General features: G+C 42.9%; 1 protein-coding gene across 5 annotated transcripts in view; it reads left to right on the top strand.

Moving 5' to 3' along the window:
• Window positions 1-18089, top strand: part of KCNK2 (potassium two pore domain channel subfamily K member 2) — a 161955-nt gene that overhangs the window by 76291 nt on the left and 67575 nt on the right. For 3 of the 5 annotated variants that reach the window (XM_083831999.1, XM_083832002.1, XM_083832003.1), the window contains exon 6: window positions 5074-5384. In XM_083831999.1, the coding sequence (XP_083688125.1) occupies window positions 5074-5384 (311 nt within the window). Of the gene's footprint in view, window positions 1-3366; window positions 3525-4349; window positions 4485-5073; window positions 5385-18089 lie in introns of those variants that run through there. The other 2 variants (XM_083832000.1, XM_083832001.1) reach the window with 2 other exon arrangements.

Genomic DNA, 18089 nt, shown 5'->3' with positions numbered 1-18089 from the left:
CGGACCCCTGTCTGTCTCCTCATCCTCTGGAAGAAGAAGCGGGCTGCATGCCATTAGTTTCTTGTTTAGTGTAAATTCCCTCGGAAAGATATGACTAACAGTTTAGTGGCAGAATACAGTGACATAGCGTGGCCCTAATGTCATAACTATCCATAAAGAACTGACAGAGATCTTTCAATGTCTCTGAAGAAGTCAAGAGACAAGTCAATTGTAGGTCCTGCTGAATACATAAAAATTGCCTTAAAATTAACCTAGTAAATAAGTGCAGCAGTATTTCTGCTGGGCTTTGTTGTAATAAAACTGAGCAGCACCAATCTTTTCCTGATTGGTGAGAAGCGCTGGAGGGCCACATCCCTGAAGCAACTCTGGGAGGAAAAGAGAGCCTAAATTACCACCCATGGGCCCAAATGTGCCTGGACCCTCGTCTGAGTCTTCTCCACGCTTCCCTTCAGGGTACAGCAGTTATGGAAAGCTGTGTTTCTGTGCAGAAACCCAGAGATGCTCTTGTGTTGGGAGTAAGCAGGGAGGGAAATGCCCTCATGGGATGCTGTGCCATAACAGCCCCTTGGGGATGCAGAAATCCTTGGCAATTAAATGAGAATAAAGAAGGCTGGAAGCTGGGATGCCCCCTATTATGCAGCTGGCTAGAGGAGAACAGAATTTGTGGCACCTGGCAGTGGGGCTGTGGAGGAACCCCTTGTGCTTCTCCTGGCCTTTCGGGGGGGGGGGGGGGCGGGGGGGGGTGGCTCCCGTGGCTGAAAAGAGGAACAGAAAGCAGCATCAGATAAGGGTATTTTTTGTTATGTAGGCTTTTTAAATTAGTCTTTCTATTCTTCTGGAATAACTATTTCCTTACAAGTGTGCTCTTGCCCTATCAAATCTATGCTTAGGTCATCTACAGCTGTTATTTGTATGAATATGTGATTGCTATGTTTATCATGTCACAGCCACTTCCTCTGCCTGCCTGCCTCTCTCAGCTGAGCCTACTTTTAACATTTCAAAGGGTCGAGCAGCTTCTCGCAGCCGCTCTCTGTGAGTACTGTGGCCATCCCAAGCTCATGCCACCACATTTTCAGACAGCTTTTGTCAGTCCTGTACTTTGCCAGCCTTTCTCATGTTAGCGTGAAATATACAAACCTGTAGATACTTTGACTTGTAAGCATTTGAGGATTTTCTTTAGTTTGTTCAGATAAATCTCTTTGGCACAGCAGCGAGCCCATTTGCTTTCAAGGCTGGAGCTCCGTGCTATAACCCCTTTTATTACTTAATCTCATCCACGTTGGTTGGTGGTGTGTTTTGTCAGTGACACACTGCCAGTGACACGCTGCATTTGAGTGTGTTTGTTTAGCAAAGTTCAGGACTGCTACAGGCCTGACACTTCAAACCGTTCCAATGTCAGTTCCAAATTTGAGGGTGAAATGGTCACACACAATATTCAAACAATGGGTGGTGCACATTGCAATAAAAATATCGTCATGCACAACTCTACAGAATAACTGTTGGTGCTGTATAAGGCCTCAAGAACATGGGAGTTGCTACACACAATAGCTTTTGTTGTACACCCCAAAAAGAAAGGCTGTTTTTCTTGATTGGATGAGTCTTGATTGGATGATGCTTGTCGTTAAAGGTACTGTATGTGGAATGTTTACATCCCCGGTGGAAAAGCGATTGCAGAGCTGAAGTCCAGTCTAAAAAAGCAGTGATCTCCAGCTGAGGACCTGGCTGTGATCACTGTAGGTGGAAAATACCAGCCACTTCAAAGGAGATATTTAAGATGTTCACTAGGTAATTAATTGAAATAATTACATTCCCAGGGACAGCTTTTCAGCTGTCAGAGGTAGGGCACCATCACAGTCATTTCTGGAGCGGATCTCTCCTGCTACCCAAAATGGTTCCTGCCCGTTTGGTTGAATGCCTAAATGAAAGGCCTGATCCAAACCCTGCTGAAGCTATCGGGAGGCTTCCCACTGCTTTCAAATTGTAGGCAATAAGTCTGACCCTTTTTCAACATTTAATAATAATTCCTCCATTTGCAAAAACAAAATTGGATTCCAAATATTTAGATTGCTAAAGAAAGGCATGTAGTAGTATTTTCCACAATATTTTACACAGACTCAGCTCAGTGTGCAGGAAGATGCTCATGCCTGATTTCCCATAGGATGCTGGAAGAAATCCTGTCAAGCGATTCTTTTCCATGAGCTAGGACCAGGCAGTGTTAACATATGCTTGTGGCTGAGACATCTTTTGGGGAGAAGGGTGAAAGACGATGATCTTTTTTTTTGTATAAAAAGAGCTCCAGGCTTGAAAATCCTCTATCTTCAAGAGTCACAGGGCTGGCTTCTGACACCATTTGAGGATTTGATTCTTCGAGCGTTAGGACTATGTGAATGGAGTCCTGCATGTGATGGAGGGGCTACTTGCTGGATTGGGCCTAGCATCTCTCGTCACTCAACAACTGCTCCGTTGGCTGGCGGGATGGGGAGCAGTCGGAAAGGACTCCAGCAGAAATCGCAGAGACGCGGGCACTCCAGGGAGGAGCGGCATGATTGATGCTGCTGAAATGGGAGTCCTAAGGAACTCGGTATTACACTCATTTGTATTATGTCACATTGATACAGCGACGTGCTAAAGTAAGTGGCTTCTAGAGCGTTTGCTGATGGTGCTGCTGATTTGAGCAGGATTAAAGCCCATCAAGCACCCGAGGTATGACTGCCTTTGGCCGTTTTACAGAGACAGCCTCTGGCGTGAAATTCTTGCGACCTGCACCCACTTGGTATGGTGAGTAAATTCTGAACGCGTTTGCGGAGACTTTACACAGTGGTGGAAGCAGTTTTGGGGTGTTCCTGGCAAATGTTCTTCTGTCTTTTGGATGAGCGCAGACCTTCATCACCTTGGCATGAACAACGGACCCGAGGCTAACGTCACGCGTGGCTGACACCGGGTTTAGCCCGAGGCCAAAATCACGGGGATCACTTCAGGCTCCTGGGGGGCAGCAGCCACAGCTCGGGCAGCTCTCCTGGCGTCTCCCTTGGGCTGGGGTGACCGGCCCGGGCTCGGGGCTGGGAGCCAGGTCGCCCTCGGTCCCTCGGGTGGGCGCTTGGCGAGGGGCGCAGGGGCGCGGAGGCGGGCGCGGAGCGGGGAGTGGGAGCAGGGGCGGGGGGGTTTTAGGGGGCGGCCGCCCCCCAAAAGGGCCGGCGCTGCTCCGCACGCCCCCGGCGCCCGTCCGGAGCCGCGGGCACGCGCGCAGGCGGGCACGCGCGGAGGCGGCGGAGCGCGATGCGCGCCCCGAGGCACCTCGCCCGCCCCGGGGCCGGGGGGAGCCCGCGGGATCCGCGCCGCCAGCCCGCCCGCCCCTGCCGCTCCCTGCGCTCCGGACCCACCCGCCAGCCTCCTCCTCCTCCTCTCTGCCTTCTTCTCCTGCTTCTTCTCCTGCCTCTTTAACCGGCTCCGACTGCACCCGCCCGAGCCCCGAGAAGATGCCCGCCCGTGGAGCGAGGAGAGGGCAGCGGGTCGGTAAATAAGAAGTGAGTAGGAGCACAATGGCGTGCCTCCCTCCCCGCTGCCAGCCCTGCGGATGCTGCGTGCGCCCCTGCCTCCCCGCGCCCCTCTCCACCTTGCCTGGCCGCCTGCCCTGCCCTTCTCCCCTTCCTTTTTCCCTTCCCTTCCATCCCCTTCCCGTCTCCGGAGCATCCCGGCGGGGGTGCCCCGGCGCATTGCACCGGCCGCGGGGAGGGGGCGGCGGTGCCCGGTGCCCGCTCCTTTGTTCGCCGCCGCGGCTCGGCGGGGCCGGCCGGGAGGGGAGGGGGCGGCCCTGGACCCCCCCTTCTCCCGCACCGCAGCCCCCATCCGCGGCGGGCTCGGAGGGTCGCCCCCCGGCACGGTGAGGGGCGCGGGGGGGTGAGGCCGGGGGTGCGCAGCGCGGTGCGGGCAGGTGTGTGCAGGGGGGGAGCCGCGCCCGGCCCCCGGCTGGGAGGGGGGTCGTGGTGAGCCGGCCCCGAAGGGGGTGAAAGGGATGCGGGGGTGCTCAGGACCCCCCACTTTGGCCGGGGGTCGGGGATCGATGCTCCCCCCCCGCCCCATCCCCTACCCCCCGCCGCAGCAGGTGCCCGGGGTGCCCCTGCGGGACCGTCGGGTCCCGGCTCTGCCAACCGGGGGGGCTCCCCTCCGCCTCCACAGCTGGGCTTCCACCCCCCCGGCAGCTGGGAGCCGTGCTGCGGCCATTCAGCGTGTACTTGTAATTCAAGACAAATTAAATATAGCTTCTGCAGTCAACTGCCGCGGCCATCATCCCGCAGGAGACCTTTACCTGCACTTGATGTGGCGGATTTTTTTTTCTTTTTTTTTTTCAGTGCCCGTGTAGTTGCTGGCAGTCACATGAGTTATGGAGACACTTGATAACGCGCTCAGCTGCTCGTTTCCTAACCCTGTGGGTTTTCGTAGCTGTAAATAAAAATACCCGCTTTAACAAATGGGTGACTTTTCCAGTAAGTGCACGTGTTTTACTGGTATTTTCCGAAGGGTTTGATCGATACACAATTAACGCTTTAGGAGCGGTGTGATGAAGAGCGCGTTTTTTTTATGGCTGTGTCTGGGGAGTTGCAAAGCGATCACACAACTGTTGTAAGAGAGCGTTTGTCAGAGCACGGGGTAGCATAGGTGAGAGAAAGACGGCTTTGCATTTTTCTGCTACTTCTGTAATGCCAAGGAAATACAGCTGGAAAGCCGCTTAGTGGTACTTAAGACAGCGGAGGACGTAAAGAATCTCTGCAGCAAAATGCCACCTTACACAAATACGCAAATAGGGGGAATCCTGCCTTTTGGAAGTGATCGAGTATCCTAAGGGGACACACACAGAGAAAATGTTGCAAACGTGGGTGTGAGTGTAAACAGATAACACTTCCCCAAGCAGCAGTTTTGTTGTAAGGCGGCATGGGATTTAAGGGAAAGATTCCACTATGTAAGAATTCCAGTTGGAAGCAGCACAATTTCTGTAATCTCTTGGCAAGAAGGAAGCTCTGTTAACACACGCTGACCAGCCCTGTAAAAATTAACTTTCTTTTTCTGTTTTGTTAGTGGCGGCACCTGACTTGCTGGATCCCAAATCGGCCACTCAGAACTCCAAACCAAGATTATCATTTTCTACCAAGCCTACTGTGCTCACTTCACGGGAGGAAAGCGATTCAGCTATTAATGTTATGAAATGGAAGACAGTCTCAACAATTTTTCTGGTGGTGGTCGTGTATTTAATAATTGGAGCAACAGTGTTTAAAGCCCTGGAACAGCCTCATGAAACCTCCCAGAAAACCACCATTGTGATTCAGAAGCAGACGTTTGTGTCTCAGCATTCCTGTGTGAATGCAACAGAGCTTGATGAACTGATTCAGGTAATCCATACGACACCCTTATTGCCCTGCCTTAGAGGGACAAATAACGTATGGCAGCACTGCTGGCATACAGGGGGAGAGCTGTCTTAGCCGAGCTCTGTGTTGGCCAAGCAATGTAACAAGTGGTGAGGCCAGAAGTTGAGCAATAGCATTTCCATGCAAAGACTCGTGGTGGAAAAGCTATTGCTATTTTTAGGTCCAGTGCACTCAGTAGACAGCCTTTTCATTGAAGTCACCCATTATGGTAATTAAATGATTATTCATCAGCAATATATATAATTAATAGTTCACAAAGGAGTTGATATATTGATTCGTGCCTTACTAGGTCTGTCAATATCTGAGAAGCCCAATCCTGAAGAAGAAAATACACCATCCATTGCCTTAAAGGAGTTCTAATTTACCGTGATTGTATCAAGCTAGCTTTCCTTCCAGCTGTATGCTTCTTTTTATTGATTTTGTTTTAAGTACAGGAAAGCACCATGCACTTGCTGTTTTGATCTTAAATCTCAATTTTCTGTGCTTCTTAAAGGCACATCCCCAGCTGATGTAAATCGGTGTGTTCCTACTAACACGACTTTACCCTTGCAGGTCACCTGGCTCACAACCATAGGAAATATTTATTTGCAGTAGCACAGAACCAGATTCAGAGCCTCATGAGGTCCTTTCCAACTTAAATCCCGTGTGCCCGTATTCTTATGGCTATCCAGCAGCACTGCGGGGAACAGCAAGGGGCTGCCAAAAATGTCACTTCTGGGAGTGGGAGGCTGGAGTGAACAGCCAAGAGCTGGCAGGGATTGATCCTTTCATTCACCGGAGCCGCGGGGCTGTCTGGGGCTGTGGGTGGGAAGGGGATGAGCAGAAGAGGGTGGGGGGCATCCGTGTGCCATGGGTACCGCAGGCTCCAGAGCTTGCCAGTGGCATGGGCAGTAGGCCTTCTGGAGGTTGATTTTAACAGCAGATTTGGCTGAGAGCTTAGAATTTGATTTTAGCTACCTAGACCAACCTGCCTTGAGCATGGCATTGGCATGGACACCTGTTTTTTTGCAGCTTCAAATACAAAGCTCTGGTTTACTGAGTTATTTTTATGACACACCACTTCTAAATTTTGAAGGCAAACTGGGAAAATGTCTTGCAGTTTGTGATTTCCGCTCCCCCTCCTTTTCCTTTTCCCTCAGAATTATTCCAAGAGTGGCACCTTTTAAAATGACTATTCAGCAATTCCTATCTCCATGTGTCCCAACTAGGCATGCCCGAGGAGGTGCTGTCTATCTGAACAATTTTGATGCTATGTAATAAATATGTTTCAGCGTTTTTACCAGCAGAATGTGAACTAATCTTTCAAAGAGATATACACACACATTCTGATTAAAAATAGCTAGTATAAATATCCCATATGAATTTTTTAGGTCAGATCCCGTACTTTTGAAGATAAAAATAGAAATATGGAAGCAATATTATCTTACGTCATCTACAAGATGGTCCTGAAGGCAAAAAAATGTTGAAATTTGCACTGGAGTACTTAGATATTTAAGCATTTATGATTCCCTACCCAGAAGCACAGACTGGTAGTAGAAAACCACTTCATCAGCATTGAAAGCCCATTTGATGTGCTGTGTAAAATAAATGACAGCTTCAGCACAGCTATCAGTGCACAGATACCCGTATCAGAATTAGTTCCCTTCCAGCTAGCGATCTTGGCATGACCAGAAAAAACAAAGGCTTTCGGAGCACGGCGGGGGACACAACCGCCCACAGCACGTGAATGCAAGGTGGTACTTGTGGGAAGAATTTTCTGTGCTTGTTGGCTGGCTAAATGGAAAAAAACTTAATTCCTCCTTGTTCCTTTCTGCTGATCAGACCCCTCCTCAGCACTGTGAAGACCAGGGGATGGAGGCAGGAAGGTGCTGTGGTTCCCCTTTTATAGGAGGAGGACAGAGGCACAAGGGAGCCAAGGCCAAGTCCTACAAGTACATGTAGATGCCTTTCTTGCTGCGGAATAAGTGACAATGGATTACATCAAGTTGTTTAAGGATCTGGAATTAAGTGGCTTGCCCAAAATAAAATAGGAAATCTGTGGAAAAGCAGCGTATCAAATCCATTTTTTCCCAGCTACCCTAACCATGGGGTCAAATTTCTTCCCACTTTGTCACTGAAGCTAAATTATTGGAAAGCATTTTGTCTCTCTGGGCTTATGTCTGACTATTAGTACAGTATAATGCGGTGTTTCTTCAGTTTCCATTGGATGTCTATATGAATAAAACTAAATAGTGCATGTAAGGAAAAAGTAAACGATATTTAAGAATTCACTGAAAGATACCAAACTGAAAATTAATATGTTCTAGCGCAGTAGGAAGCTGGAATGCTTAGTGTGTGTGAAGAAAATTACAGAGCTTACAGACTATAATGTCTTCTTTAATCAAGTGTTTACATTGAGTCAAACTATAATGAAATTCAGTATAAAATTTTCCTTTTGAACTTAATGTTCTGGGAATTCAGAAACTGGTTTGGCTCTTGTTTGTGCTAGTCTTTGCTCAAGGTGCTTATCATGCAAGGCATTTTCAATCTTCACAATTTCAGATCTGCCATTTAACCCTTACTCTCAAGCAGTCTTGACCATCCCATTGACTCCTAACTGACAGTACATTGTGTGGTGGCTCAGTGGGCAAGTTGGGAAGACTGGCCTGAGGCCACAAATTCAACCAAAACTATTTGTGCAAGTGGAAAAGTCCAATTCGCTAGCACACAGGTGCCAGTTTCCATCATCTTTGCTAAAATCTTCCCTTTGCCCCAGAGCTGACTACAACACACAAAGTTGTGAGCTTCCAGCAATGCACTCAGGACAGGGAATTTTTGCTTCCTATCTTCTTCATCCTTGGTTTATCTTACCAGTCACTCAAAACCTACCTGACACAATAGTATACGCTACTGATAACTTTTCAACACACAGAGCTTTATTGCTCGCGTTCTGAATTCCTGAAACTATACATTTTCACATTGATTGTGTGGCTCCTCTAGGTGTGCTCAGTGGGAATTATACTTGTAGATACTTTATATATCTGATATACATGCGAAACCTGGAGTGATGGAGAGCTGCTATGTAGCACAGAGGTCATGCAAAGTGAATGCAATAGAGTGCCCTGCTGATGACAGCCAAGCAACCTCATCTGCCTCAGAAAAATGACCTGGGTTTTCCTCATAACTTCTGGGAGGTCAGCCGAGTCCAGCAGCATTGTGTGTGTGCTGACAAAGAGGTGGTCTTCATGACCTTGTCCGTCGCTGACTTCCATGCTCTGGTGCTGCAAATCCCTTTCAGTGCTCACTACTTCAGTTCCTTGTTGCCTCACCGCTATAAAATACACCTGAAATGAACAACAGCAATGCATGACCTTGGGGCCTGATTCCAGAAACCATTTTTTGAAATTCCACAAGCACTGCTATTTAGCACCAACCTTTGTATGTGCACAAGTCATGCAGAGGATTTCTGTACACCCAAGAGCCCATTTTTTCAGGCAACTTCAACTCTGTTTGCTGTAGCCCAAAGCAAGTATTAACAACAATATTAAGTGGATCACTGTGTGCTCTACACACTGATGCTGAGCTAGGCAGTGCACAGCGTTAAGTGCTGGTGTACCCACGATCTACGGCTAAAGAAATCCCCTGTGATGGAAACTTGTGAACATACAAACACTGCCTGGGTGAGTCTGATGAGGACGCAACAGCCCAGCAAGCTGTGTGTGGTCTCATGTCAAACTTGTGTTTTTAAAGTTTCGGCTGGAAGGTCTTGAAAGGGTCTCGGCTATTAACAGATGAGGAAGTGTTTGGTGAAGGTTATGTATAATATCTCACACATTATAAAGCTGTGGAAGGGGGTGTGGCCAGAGACTTTGCTACTATTTCTGCTGCAAGAAGAAGAGCTCTTCTCAATTTTCATGGATGTTTTTTTTTGGTTTCTCTGTCCGTGCCTGCTCTCAGCTTGGCCCTGACATGCCATAGCAGATGACAAAATAAAAGAGTAGAGGTAGTCAGGCTGTCTGGATTTCATGTATATGAGAAAGGAAAACAAATAAACAAACAAACAAAAACTGATCTTCACTTATGGTAGGGATTTTTTACATCTCTGGTGGAACATTTTTTTCTCCACTAGTGAGTTTTTTGTTGACAGAAGCTGATAGAAACCTGGGAGTAATCCAAGGAACAATAAGAATTAGAGAATGAAAAAAAAAAATATATCTCTAATTAGAGCACTTGAATCTCTAATTATTTTATTCCAGCTTCATTTCTCCTTTAGTGTGTCTACTATTCCCTCTGCTAAACTTGCCAATAAAGTTTTGAAAATGTCGGAGGCAGTTTCCAAGCTCAGATGCACAAAGTATTGCCAGGTACCCAGGAAGATCTCCTGCTGTATTCATGCTGTATACATGCACATCATGTTAGGATGTGACCAGCGTTGTGTATTGTGGGCTGTCTTGGCAATGAGAGACGAGTATTTGTCCTCCTGCCAAAGAGAAAGCTGATTAAAAAAAAAGAAAAAGAGGGAGAGGCAGAGAGAAGAGCTTTTTGTATAAATAACACCTAATTATGTATTACTTAGCAGTTATCTGTTTTAGTGTTGGCCTTTATAAACCAAAATGAAAAGAAAGTCCTTTTACTCCCCAAGCATCAAGTTGTTTAGTGTATTACTGCACAAAAATTGGGAATAAGAGAAATTTCAGTTAGAGTATTTTAAATATCTGAAGCATCCTAGAAAACTGGTGTGAATTATTTTAGTTATCTTAGTAACTTCTGAAACTTAATAAAGACTTTTAAAGTAAAAACTGAAACTAAATAAGAGAACATATCTAATTTCTGGTTCTTTTAGCAGAAAATTCCTTCAAATATGTTTATTCTGAAGACCCTAACAAGTGGAAAAATTAATATCAGAATAAACAACACAATCTTTTAATGTGTTCCAAGTGCTGTTTGTGGTAACTCTTGTTTTATAAAGCCTTCATTTCAAAATCTGAGCAAGTTTTCATGGTGCTGCACCAAGCTGTCTTTGCAGTAAAGGACTTTGTAGAGATTTTATCCAGCCCCTTTCAGAGTATGTGGCTTCCTCTGAAAACTGAATGCCCACAAAAATGCGCTTATATTTAAAAGAAAAAAGAATTAATGAACCATCAAAATTAGCTGAATTGACCTTGATTGCACAAGTTGATTTCCTTGGGTTCTGCATGGGCTTTGTGGTTAACATGAGAAGAAAGCTCTCAGGGCTGGGGTCCACAGTAGTTCGCCTTGTCTTGCCTGTTTCTGTCCTATGTTTGCAAGGGCTAAATTCTCCCTTTACTTTGCATTCATCTTTTAGGTTGTGAATGAGACTAGAATGTATTTTCTCTTTATCTCTCTGGAGGAAAGGTGTGTGTGTTTTTTTTTCTTTTCCCTTTTTTTTTTTTTCTTTATCTCTCTTGAGGAAAGCCCGATACAGTTATGAATGTCATGGGACCTGCATTTCTTTCATCAAACTTGTATCACCAGAATGTCGTCATGTCTTCTGACTTAATTTCTTGTTAAAAATATTTTACTTCAAAATATGTATTTTCTGTGACTTCGTTTTTGTAGATTGAAGTAGCTTGGATGTATTTTTCATTATGGTGAACCTCCACCAGTAGCTGATTTTATATCTTTTTCGTAGGATTTTTTACAACTTGCATCTTAGCCCTAAGAAACTAATTTTGCTGCATCCTCAGAAGCACGTTGTTTTATTTCAGCCAGATAAGCTCCTTGAGTCACAACCTCTCAGATCAGGTAGAAAACTGTTAAAATAAAGAAGTGCAAACCCTTCTTTCTCTCCCAGAGATTAGAAGCTTTTTGAGCTCGCATTATCATTTTTGGAAATAATAAGTCACAGATATGCAAAGATTTTGTTTTCAGGCAAATCTGTAATTTATTTATATAAATTTAAAATGTGTTAGCTAAGCCTATTCATCTTGAATGAAATTTTATCCGTTCTTTGAATCACAACGTTGATAGACATTCTCAGTCCTGTGATCTTTTTGAGGAACTTTTTGGAACTTTTTGCGGGAGTTTGCCATGCACCAGCTCAGACCCTGCCCAGCTGAGACCAGCTTAGACTCTCACTTTTGCACTTCCTTCCAGCTTTCCCAAAAAGGAACAGAAACTATCCCATGTTGGTCTAGATCCTAGCCTGCAAGCAGCAGGTGTTTGTGCTTCATAAACCTTAGATCCTTGAAAAGACTGACAGACCAGCATAAAAGAAATTCATGCTGCAGTGTATTTGATTTATTTATCTGGGGATCCAAAATACCTTTGCATCAGTTTTTTTAATGTACTAAGTTGTGCTGCTGCATTTCAGACTTGAAGCTTACGACAAATTGCAAATACCAGTCGCAGAGCTGCCTGTTAATGCTCTTTGTGAAGCAACATGAAATGAATGACATTTAAAGCAGTGAAAACATGAAGTGCAGGAACTGTAGTCTGTGTTGTTACCCTGTGCATGTGTCTGTCCTTAGTAAGGAGTCTGCCCATCAAAGCAGGTGAGCTTGTGTATTCTTATTTTGAAGTATAGAGGTAGTCCTGGCTCTCTACCCTCCCCTACCAGAAGTTCTCTCTTCTGCCTCAGCATATGGAGAGAGGGTTTTTTTGCCAAACTTTCTGTTGCCTGGGACTGCTCCTATCATAGCATACTGTCAGTACAAATCGCTCTTCTGTAGTTATTTTCTTCATGGCAGTTAAACCAAAAACAATTTCTTTATGCACATGCTCTTTACCCTTCATGAGCATAAAAGCAATACAAACTTTTGGGAGAATAATAAATTCTAACCATCCTTTTTGCTTCTCTCTTCAAGCAGAGTGGTTTCTAACTTTTTTTTCTTCTTTTTTTTCTCCGCTGCTGGCGTTTGTGCTCTTACATGATATATTTATTTCGGATGAACAGTTTTAGAGGACCAAGAACCTAGCTAGCTTGAATGCATCTGAATGACAGCTTTTGTCTTAGAAGGGTGGCAGCTATGACTCATTGGTAAGTCAATTTTCCTGAGCAGCTGTCTGAATAATTCTTCCCATCTTTAAGCTCAAGAAGCAAAGAAAAGCCCTCTTCCTTAGATGTGTGTCTGTACATATGTGTATATATGTATGTAAGCACACACAAAATTTATATACATACTGTTTGTAAGACGTAGTTAGAAATATAAATGTTTTTAAATATGTTTCTATATATTTTTAGTTCAAGTAGATTGTGAACATTGGATGAGAAATGTTGTCATTTGCTAAGTGTTAAAAGCATCCTAGTGTGCCTCTGAACACAGAACTGGGATTTCCATTCTCTGTAAACCAAACCTGAAGTACAAAGTTAGGACCTATGCAGTAGATGGGCAGCATGAGGTGTGTGGCTACACTGGAGAGAGAGGGAGAGCTCTTGTTAAAATGGCAGCAGGACGGCAAAGGAGTAAATCCAGGTGAAGAATGGAGTTTCCAAAAACTTTGAGGCATCGCTGACTTTTTGACATCACTTGTTAATTGATTGCCGGGAAGCACAAGGTAACTCCTGACAAGCTGGGTAACAGAACACACTCCGTTTTTTTATCAGCAGCATAATTTAAGGTGAATCTATTTTAATCTTTGGATAGAAAAGCTGAGAGTAATGAAATGTTGTGTTACATCATTTCAGAAAAGTGAAGTGACTGCAGTATGGTACAAAAGCATGCATTCAGAGCCTGCTGGAGAAGAAGATGAGAAGGGGCGGCTGGTTTGACATATACTCATTTCTGCCTGTTCCGTAGATGAGAAAGTGGATGACTACCAGAGGCTACCCTCCTCAGTTTATAAACTTCTCTGTATTTCTCCTGTGGCAATGTGGACCCCAGATTAGTGGATGCAGCTCTGTCATCAACAGTCTTGCTTTTGTCTTTCATCTCCATTGACTCCTTGCAGGGTCAGAGGAGCAAAGGTTGAAATCCCTGACCTAGGAGAATTATCTTTTTTTTTTTTTCCCCCTCAAAACAACTGCTTTTTGAAAGGCTGTTTTGTGTGATAAACTGCAAGGGTAGCTCATCATGGCCTCTCCAGACAGCTATCTGCGTGAACACAGAGATGTGGTAACCAAAAACTGCACAATATATTTACCGGAAAGTGTTTCTAAATTATACAGGAAATGAATAACTGACATTGAATTAAAATGAGATTTTATGTTGTCACTCTTGTTTTCCCAGTGTTCTCGGAAACAGGGTGAATGCAGTATTTATGTTTTTGGAATTCAGGTCCACTTTTTTTAAAAGAAACACAAGTAATGCCAGGCCCATCCATTCTGTGCTCAAACATCTCTGCCTCTTTTCTCTGATGCTCTACTGAAGCTTGTTGCTGGTTAGAGGTGTAAAGCCAAGTAGTCTGGTTGTAGTACAAGTTAGGACCTGAACACAGCTCATGCCTATGCCTAAAATACAGCACAGAGCTAGCCTAAGGATCCTAGTGACTTAAAAAAAAAAAAAAAAAGAATTAAGTTCCTAAAGTTTTTAGATATTTGAAAATGTTTTTTTCTTTAAAAAAAGCTCCAGATTTCACCATTATAAGGACAATTAAAAAGCAAGTGGTCAAAAACCTAGTATTTTTACTGAACAGACATAATAATATTATTAAAACTATTTCCCATAGAGACCATGATTGGATGCTGTCTGCTGGGTGACCCCTTCTCTGCTCAGTCCTCAGTCACCTCGTACAAAAGAGATAAACTAATATGCTCAAAGAATGCAAGACAAGTGAAATAATTTACATGGTTTTAGAATGGCAACTGTCCACATCCCTATTCTAGTGCTGAGTGGTTCTGTAGTAGTGAAGTGGAACTGAGGTTTAAGCCAGAATTTCGTTTGTACGTGGAATACTAATAAGAAAAACTAGAAAATTCCCTCTAAGGCTGTTACTTAACTGTATTATTGTAGTTTTTTAGATGCCAAGAAATTCCAATGTTAAGATAACACAAAAAGGCTTTATCAGCTACAACCTACGATAAATGTGAAGATTGTACAGAGTTTTCATGACTTTGACTGTTTCAGGATTGAAAATGCACAGAGTTACTAATGCTACTTTATAAGTTAGGATATTCCAAAGGGCTCAGAAGGCAGAAAAAAATGTTATAAAGGAAGGAAAGTCATGCTAAACTTGTGACAAATGAAATGGTTGTGTTTGCTCTTGTAGTAAGGCATCAGTCAAGAAATAAGGCTGAAGAGCAAGAATAAAGTGACAGAGAAAAGTGGACCTAAGAGTACTGACAATAAATAACAACCTGTTTTTTAAACACAGAGGGTGAGATCCTGGCTCTCGGTGAAGTTAGCAGAAAACACTGGTACAAAGCTGTGTTTTTATTCTGTGCTAAGAAAAATGTTAATATCCAATAGTCTGGCTACATTTGTACAGTGGAGAACTGCTTTGCAGCTATTGCCCTGAAATGCATGTATGTTAGGAATTGTCATATATATTATTTTCTTTTAATATTTTGCTTAGTAATAGTCTTAGATGAGGACCTGTTCACTAGCACTGACCAAACTAAGGAGGAAAGATAACCGCTGATCCAAACAATTTAAGATGAATTTACCCTCCCAGTAAAATCCAGAGGCAACATTCGAAGACTTTATGAGATGGTGTTATTGATCACAGTAAACCTGCAACTTTGCTGCTTTTAGGCCTGTCATCCTTCCTTTTTAGTAAGGAAGACTTACGGACGGCTCTGAAGGAATGTAATGCTGTTAACATTTAAGACTAGCTTCTCCCAGACGTGGGAACCACAGAGAAGAAAGCATAATAGTGTGTATTTGGAAACTTAATAACCAGACGATAAAGAAGGCATCATCTGGCCCTTTCTGACTAAAACTGTTTTTAAAATAATGGGTAAGGTAAATCAGTAAAGGTACAAAGAAGGTCAATGAGAAATACTGGCAATAAAGAAATGCTGATATACAATATTCAACTGGTTTATTTAAATAGGTAAATACATTATTTAATAAGAAAGAGCCTTTAACTTGGAAAAGAGGCAGCTGATGGGTCTATAAGATCATGAATTTCTTGGAGTAGACAGACAAGAAATTTCTGTTGGAATGTGTCTCATAGCATTAGAACTTTATAAAATTATGAGGAAGCACATACTAATCTCAAAGGGAAGTGCTTTTTTAAACAATCCACAGATAAATTGCAGAACTCACTGTCACAGTATTTCTTGGCTCCCAGAGTGCCAGAGGCCTCCAAAAGTAGTTAAATTCTTGGTAAAATGATCCACCCAATGCAATCTTAACACCATGATGCAGATGCAGCCTTCCATTCAAAGTCCATAAAACTTCTGGTCTGAAGCTGTGTGAAGAAAAAGCCACTTTCCTACTTGCCCTAATTCTACATCCTTTCCAAATTAGCTATTGGTTAAAACCAGACATAAGAAAGACTAATTGTCTTTTGTAGCCATATGTTGTGTTTTGTCAGGTCTGACCCAACACAGCAGTTTTGGGTTACGTTGCATCTTTTTTTTTTTTTTTTTTTTTCCCCTGGAATTCTGTAGTTGTAGTATACTGCAGTTAGGAAATGCATGGCTGCCATGGATCTCTGAGGAATTTCAATGAGAATATTTTTCATAGAAAAGACACTGATGTAGTCTGGCTCCAAAACTTTGTGGTGGTGATACAAAGCTCTGAAAACATTTTACATCTGGGTCTGTATAAAAATTGGTCTTGTTAGACTGCCTAAACAGGTGCATTGTTCTGTATAGGGCATTCACGCAGTACACTAAACTGCAATAAACCATGAATGGGCCCATAAAATTATATTGATCCAGCACTTTACCATATGATGTCCTCAGTGGAGAGCACGTTCCCATTTGCAGGTACAAGGACATATGGTGAAAATTCTTAGTTCAATAAAATGAAAAAATACTCAAAATGTATTCAGTAGGCTTCATAATGCAGCTCACTAGGGTTTATAAGTCAAAGGAATATCTGTGATGTGTAAATTCTGAAATCGGTACAAGGGCTGGTTTCCACATGGGGCTTAGTCTGATGTGTCCCTTCCTACAGGAACGTAAACACTTGTCAGTACTTATCGTTGCCAAGTTGTAGGTAATGTACAAACATAGAAGTAGCATTATTCTGCAAACCCAAAGCAAAATTAAACTCTCTTCCTCTCCCTCTCGCCATCCTTTTCTCCTTCCTCAGTAGGACTGAAAAATCCACATCTTTGATGTCTGCCTTTCTGGTATTTTAAAGCATTTTTAAAATGAAAACAGTTGAAGGTATAGAAGACAAAGTGTGTAAAGTCCATGTAAAAGTACCCTAGCTGGCTTTCTGTTGAAATCCCTGGGTGCTGAAAATGGCAGCAAGATCCCCATGGCTGTAGAGATACAGCTGTGGATTTGGAAATGGCTGCTTTGTGCATCTGAGCTTTGACAATGCCAAACTGGAAGTGGAGGATTTTGGTTGAGATCTAGCCACTACAAATTGATAGCCTGGTGATCCCAGCATTGATATTTTGTCTGTCCATAACAACTGACTTCCACAGGCACTGTTTAGAAACAAAAATGGTTTCATTAGCAAATTATTGATGTATTTTATGATTCAAAATAATAATAATTCTGCAAAACAATCTTCCTCTGAAACAGTGGGACGGTTTCAGAGGGTTTCAGTTTCAGAACAGTTTCAGAAACCAAAACAGTGGGTTTTCTGCCCACACAGAAAACATTCTGGTCTACCCTGTTGCTGAATGTCTTTATTTGCATAGTCATTTTTGGACAACTCACCAAGCAGAAAGCTATTGGTTAGTGAAAAAAGTTCATTTTAGCCATGCAGGATTGCTTCCTCTGTTGTTCTTTTGTTAAACACTAATTATTATTACTATGATCATAATTATGAAATAAATCCTGTTTTAAAGTTTCAGAATGAAATTATAGCTTGCGTTTCTTAAAATATTTATTGCAAGTTTAAAAATACTTTTTCTTGACATGTAGCTTTTAACTGAAATGCTGCTGGTATATACCTCCAATGGAGATAAAACTGCACAGGAATCCTCTTTCATGATAACAATTTACAGTAGGTGACATTGCCAAAATAAGAAATGTCTTATATTTCTCAAGACTCTGAAAATGTCACAAATGTCATGCTTGTTCATTTCAGCTGCTGGAACTGAATTTTTCAAGGACGACATTTATGAAGTATATAGTTGTATAAACTTGGAGATACGTGTTTAGTACTTGACTCTGGATTTGTTATTAATATAGTGGAAGTTTTATAATCATAAATGTAATTATAAATCTTTAATTACTGAATCACCTGTTCTACAGAAGTGTTTAAATTAATTGGAGTTAATTTGATCCAAAAAAATGTACGGACATTTTTTCTTTTAAAATGACTGTGTTTTAAAAAATACATCTGCTTACCTAACTCAATAGAGGAATATTTGGGGAAACTTTACTTGTAAATCTTTGTCTAATGCATCATTTTCTTCACCAAATATTTACAACACTTAAAATTGTGTTTGTCATCTAGTTAAGGTGACTTTTATGGACTTTGTGGATTTTGTATTCATTTTGCGTTAGGGGTTTAGAGCTCACAGCTCTGCAGCTTGCTGACGTGCTCGGGTGTGTTCTGAAGATTACATCCTAGCCTGACTGAATGAGAAAACTCACAGCCCAATACCCATCCTTTGCTGATTTATTGCTTGGGTTAAATAAGTGACTTAACAAAT

This window comes from Anser anser (assembly GCF_964211835.1).
Source record: "Anser anser genome assembly, chromosome: 3".
Taxonomy (NCBI): Eukaryota; Metazoa; Chordata; class Aves; order Anseriformes; family Anatidae; genus Anser; species Anser anser.
The sequence above is the reverse complement of the archived record's forward strand: the minus strand, read 5'-3'. Positions and strand labels throughout refer to the sequence as shown.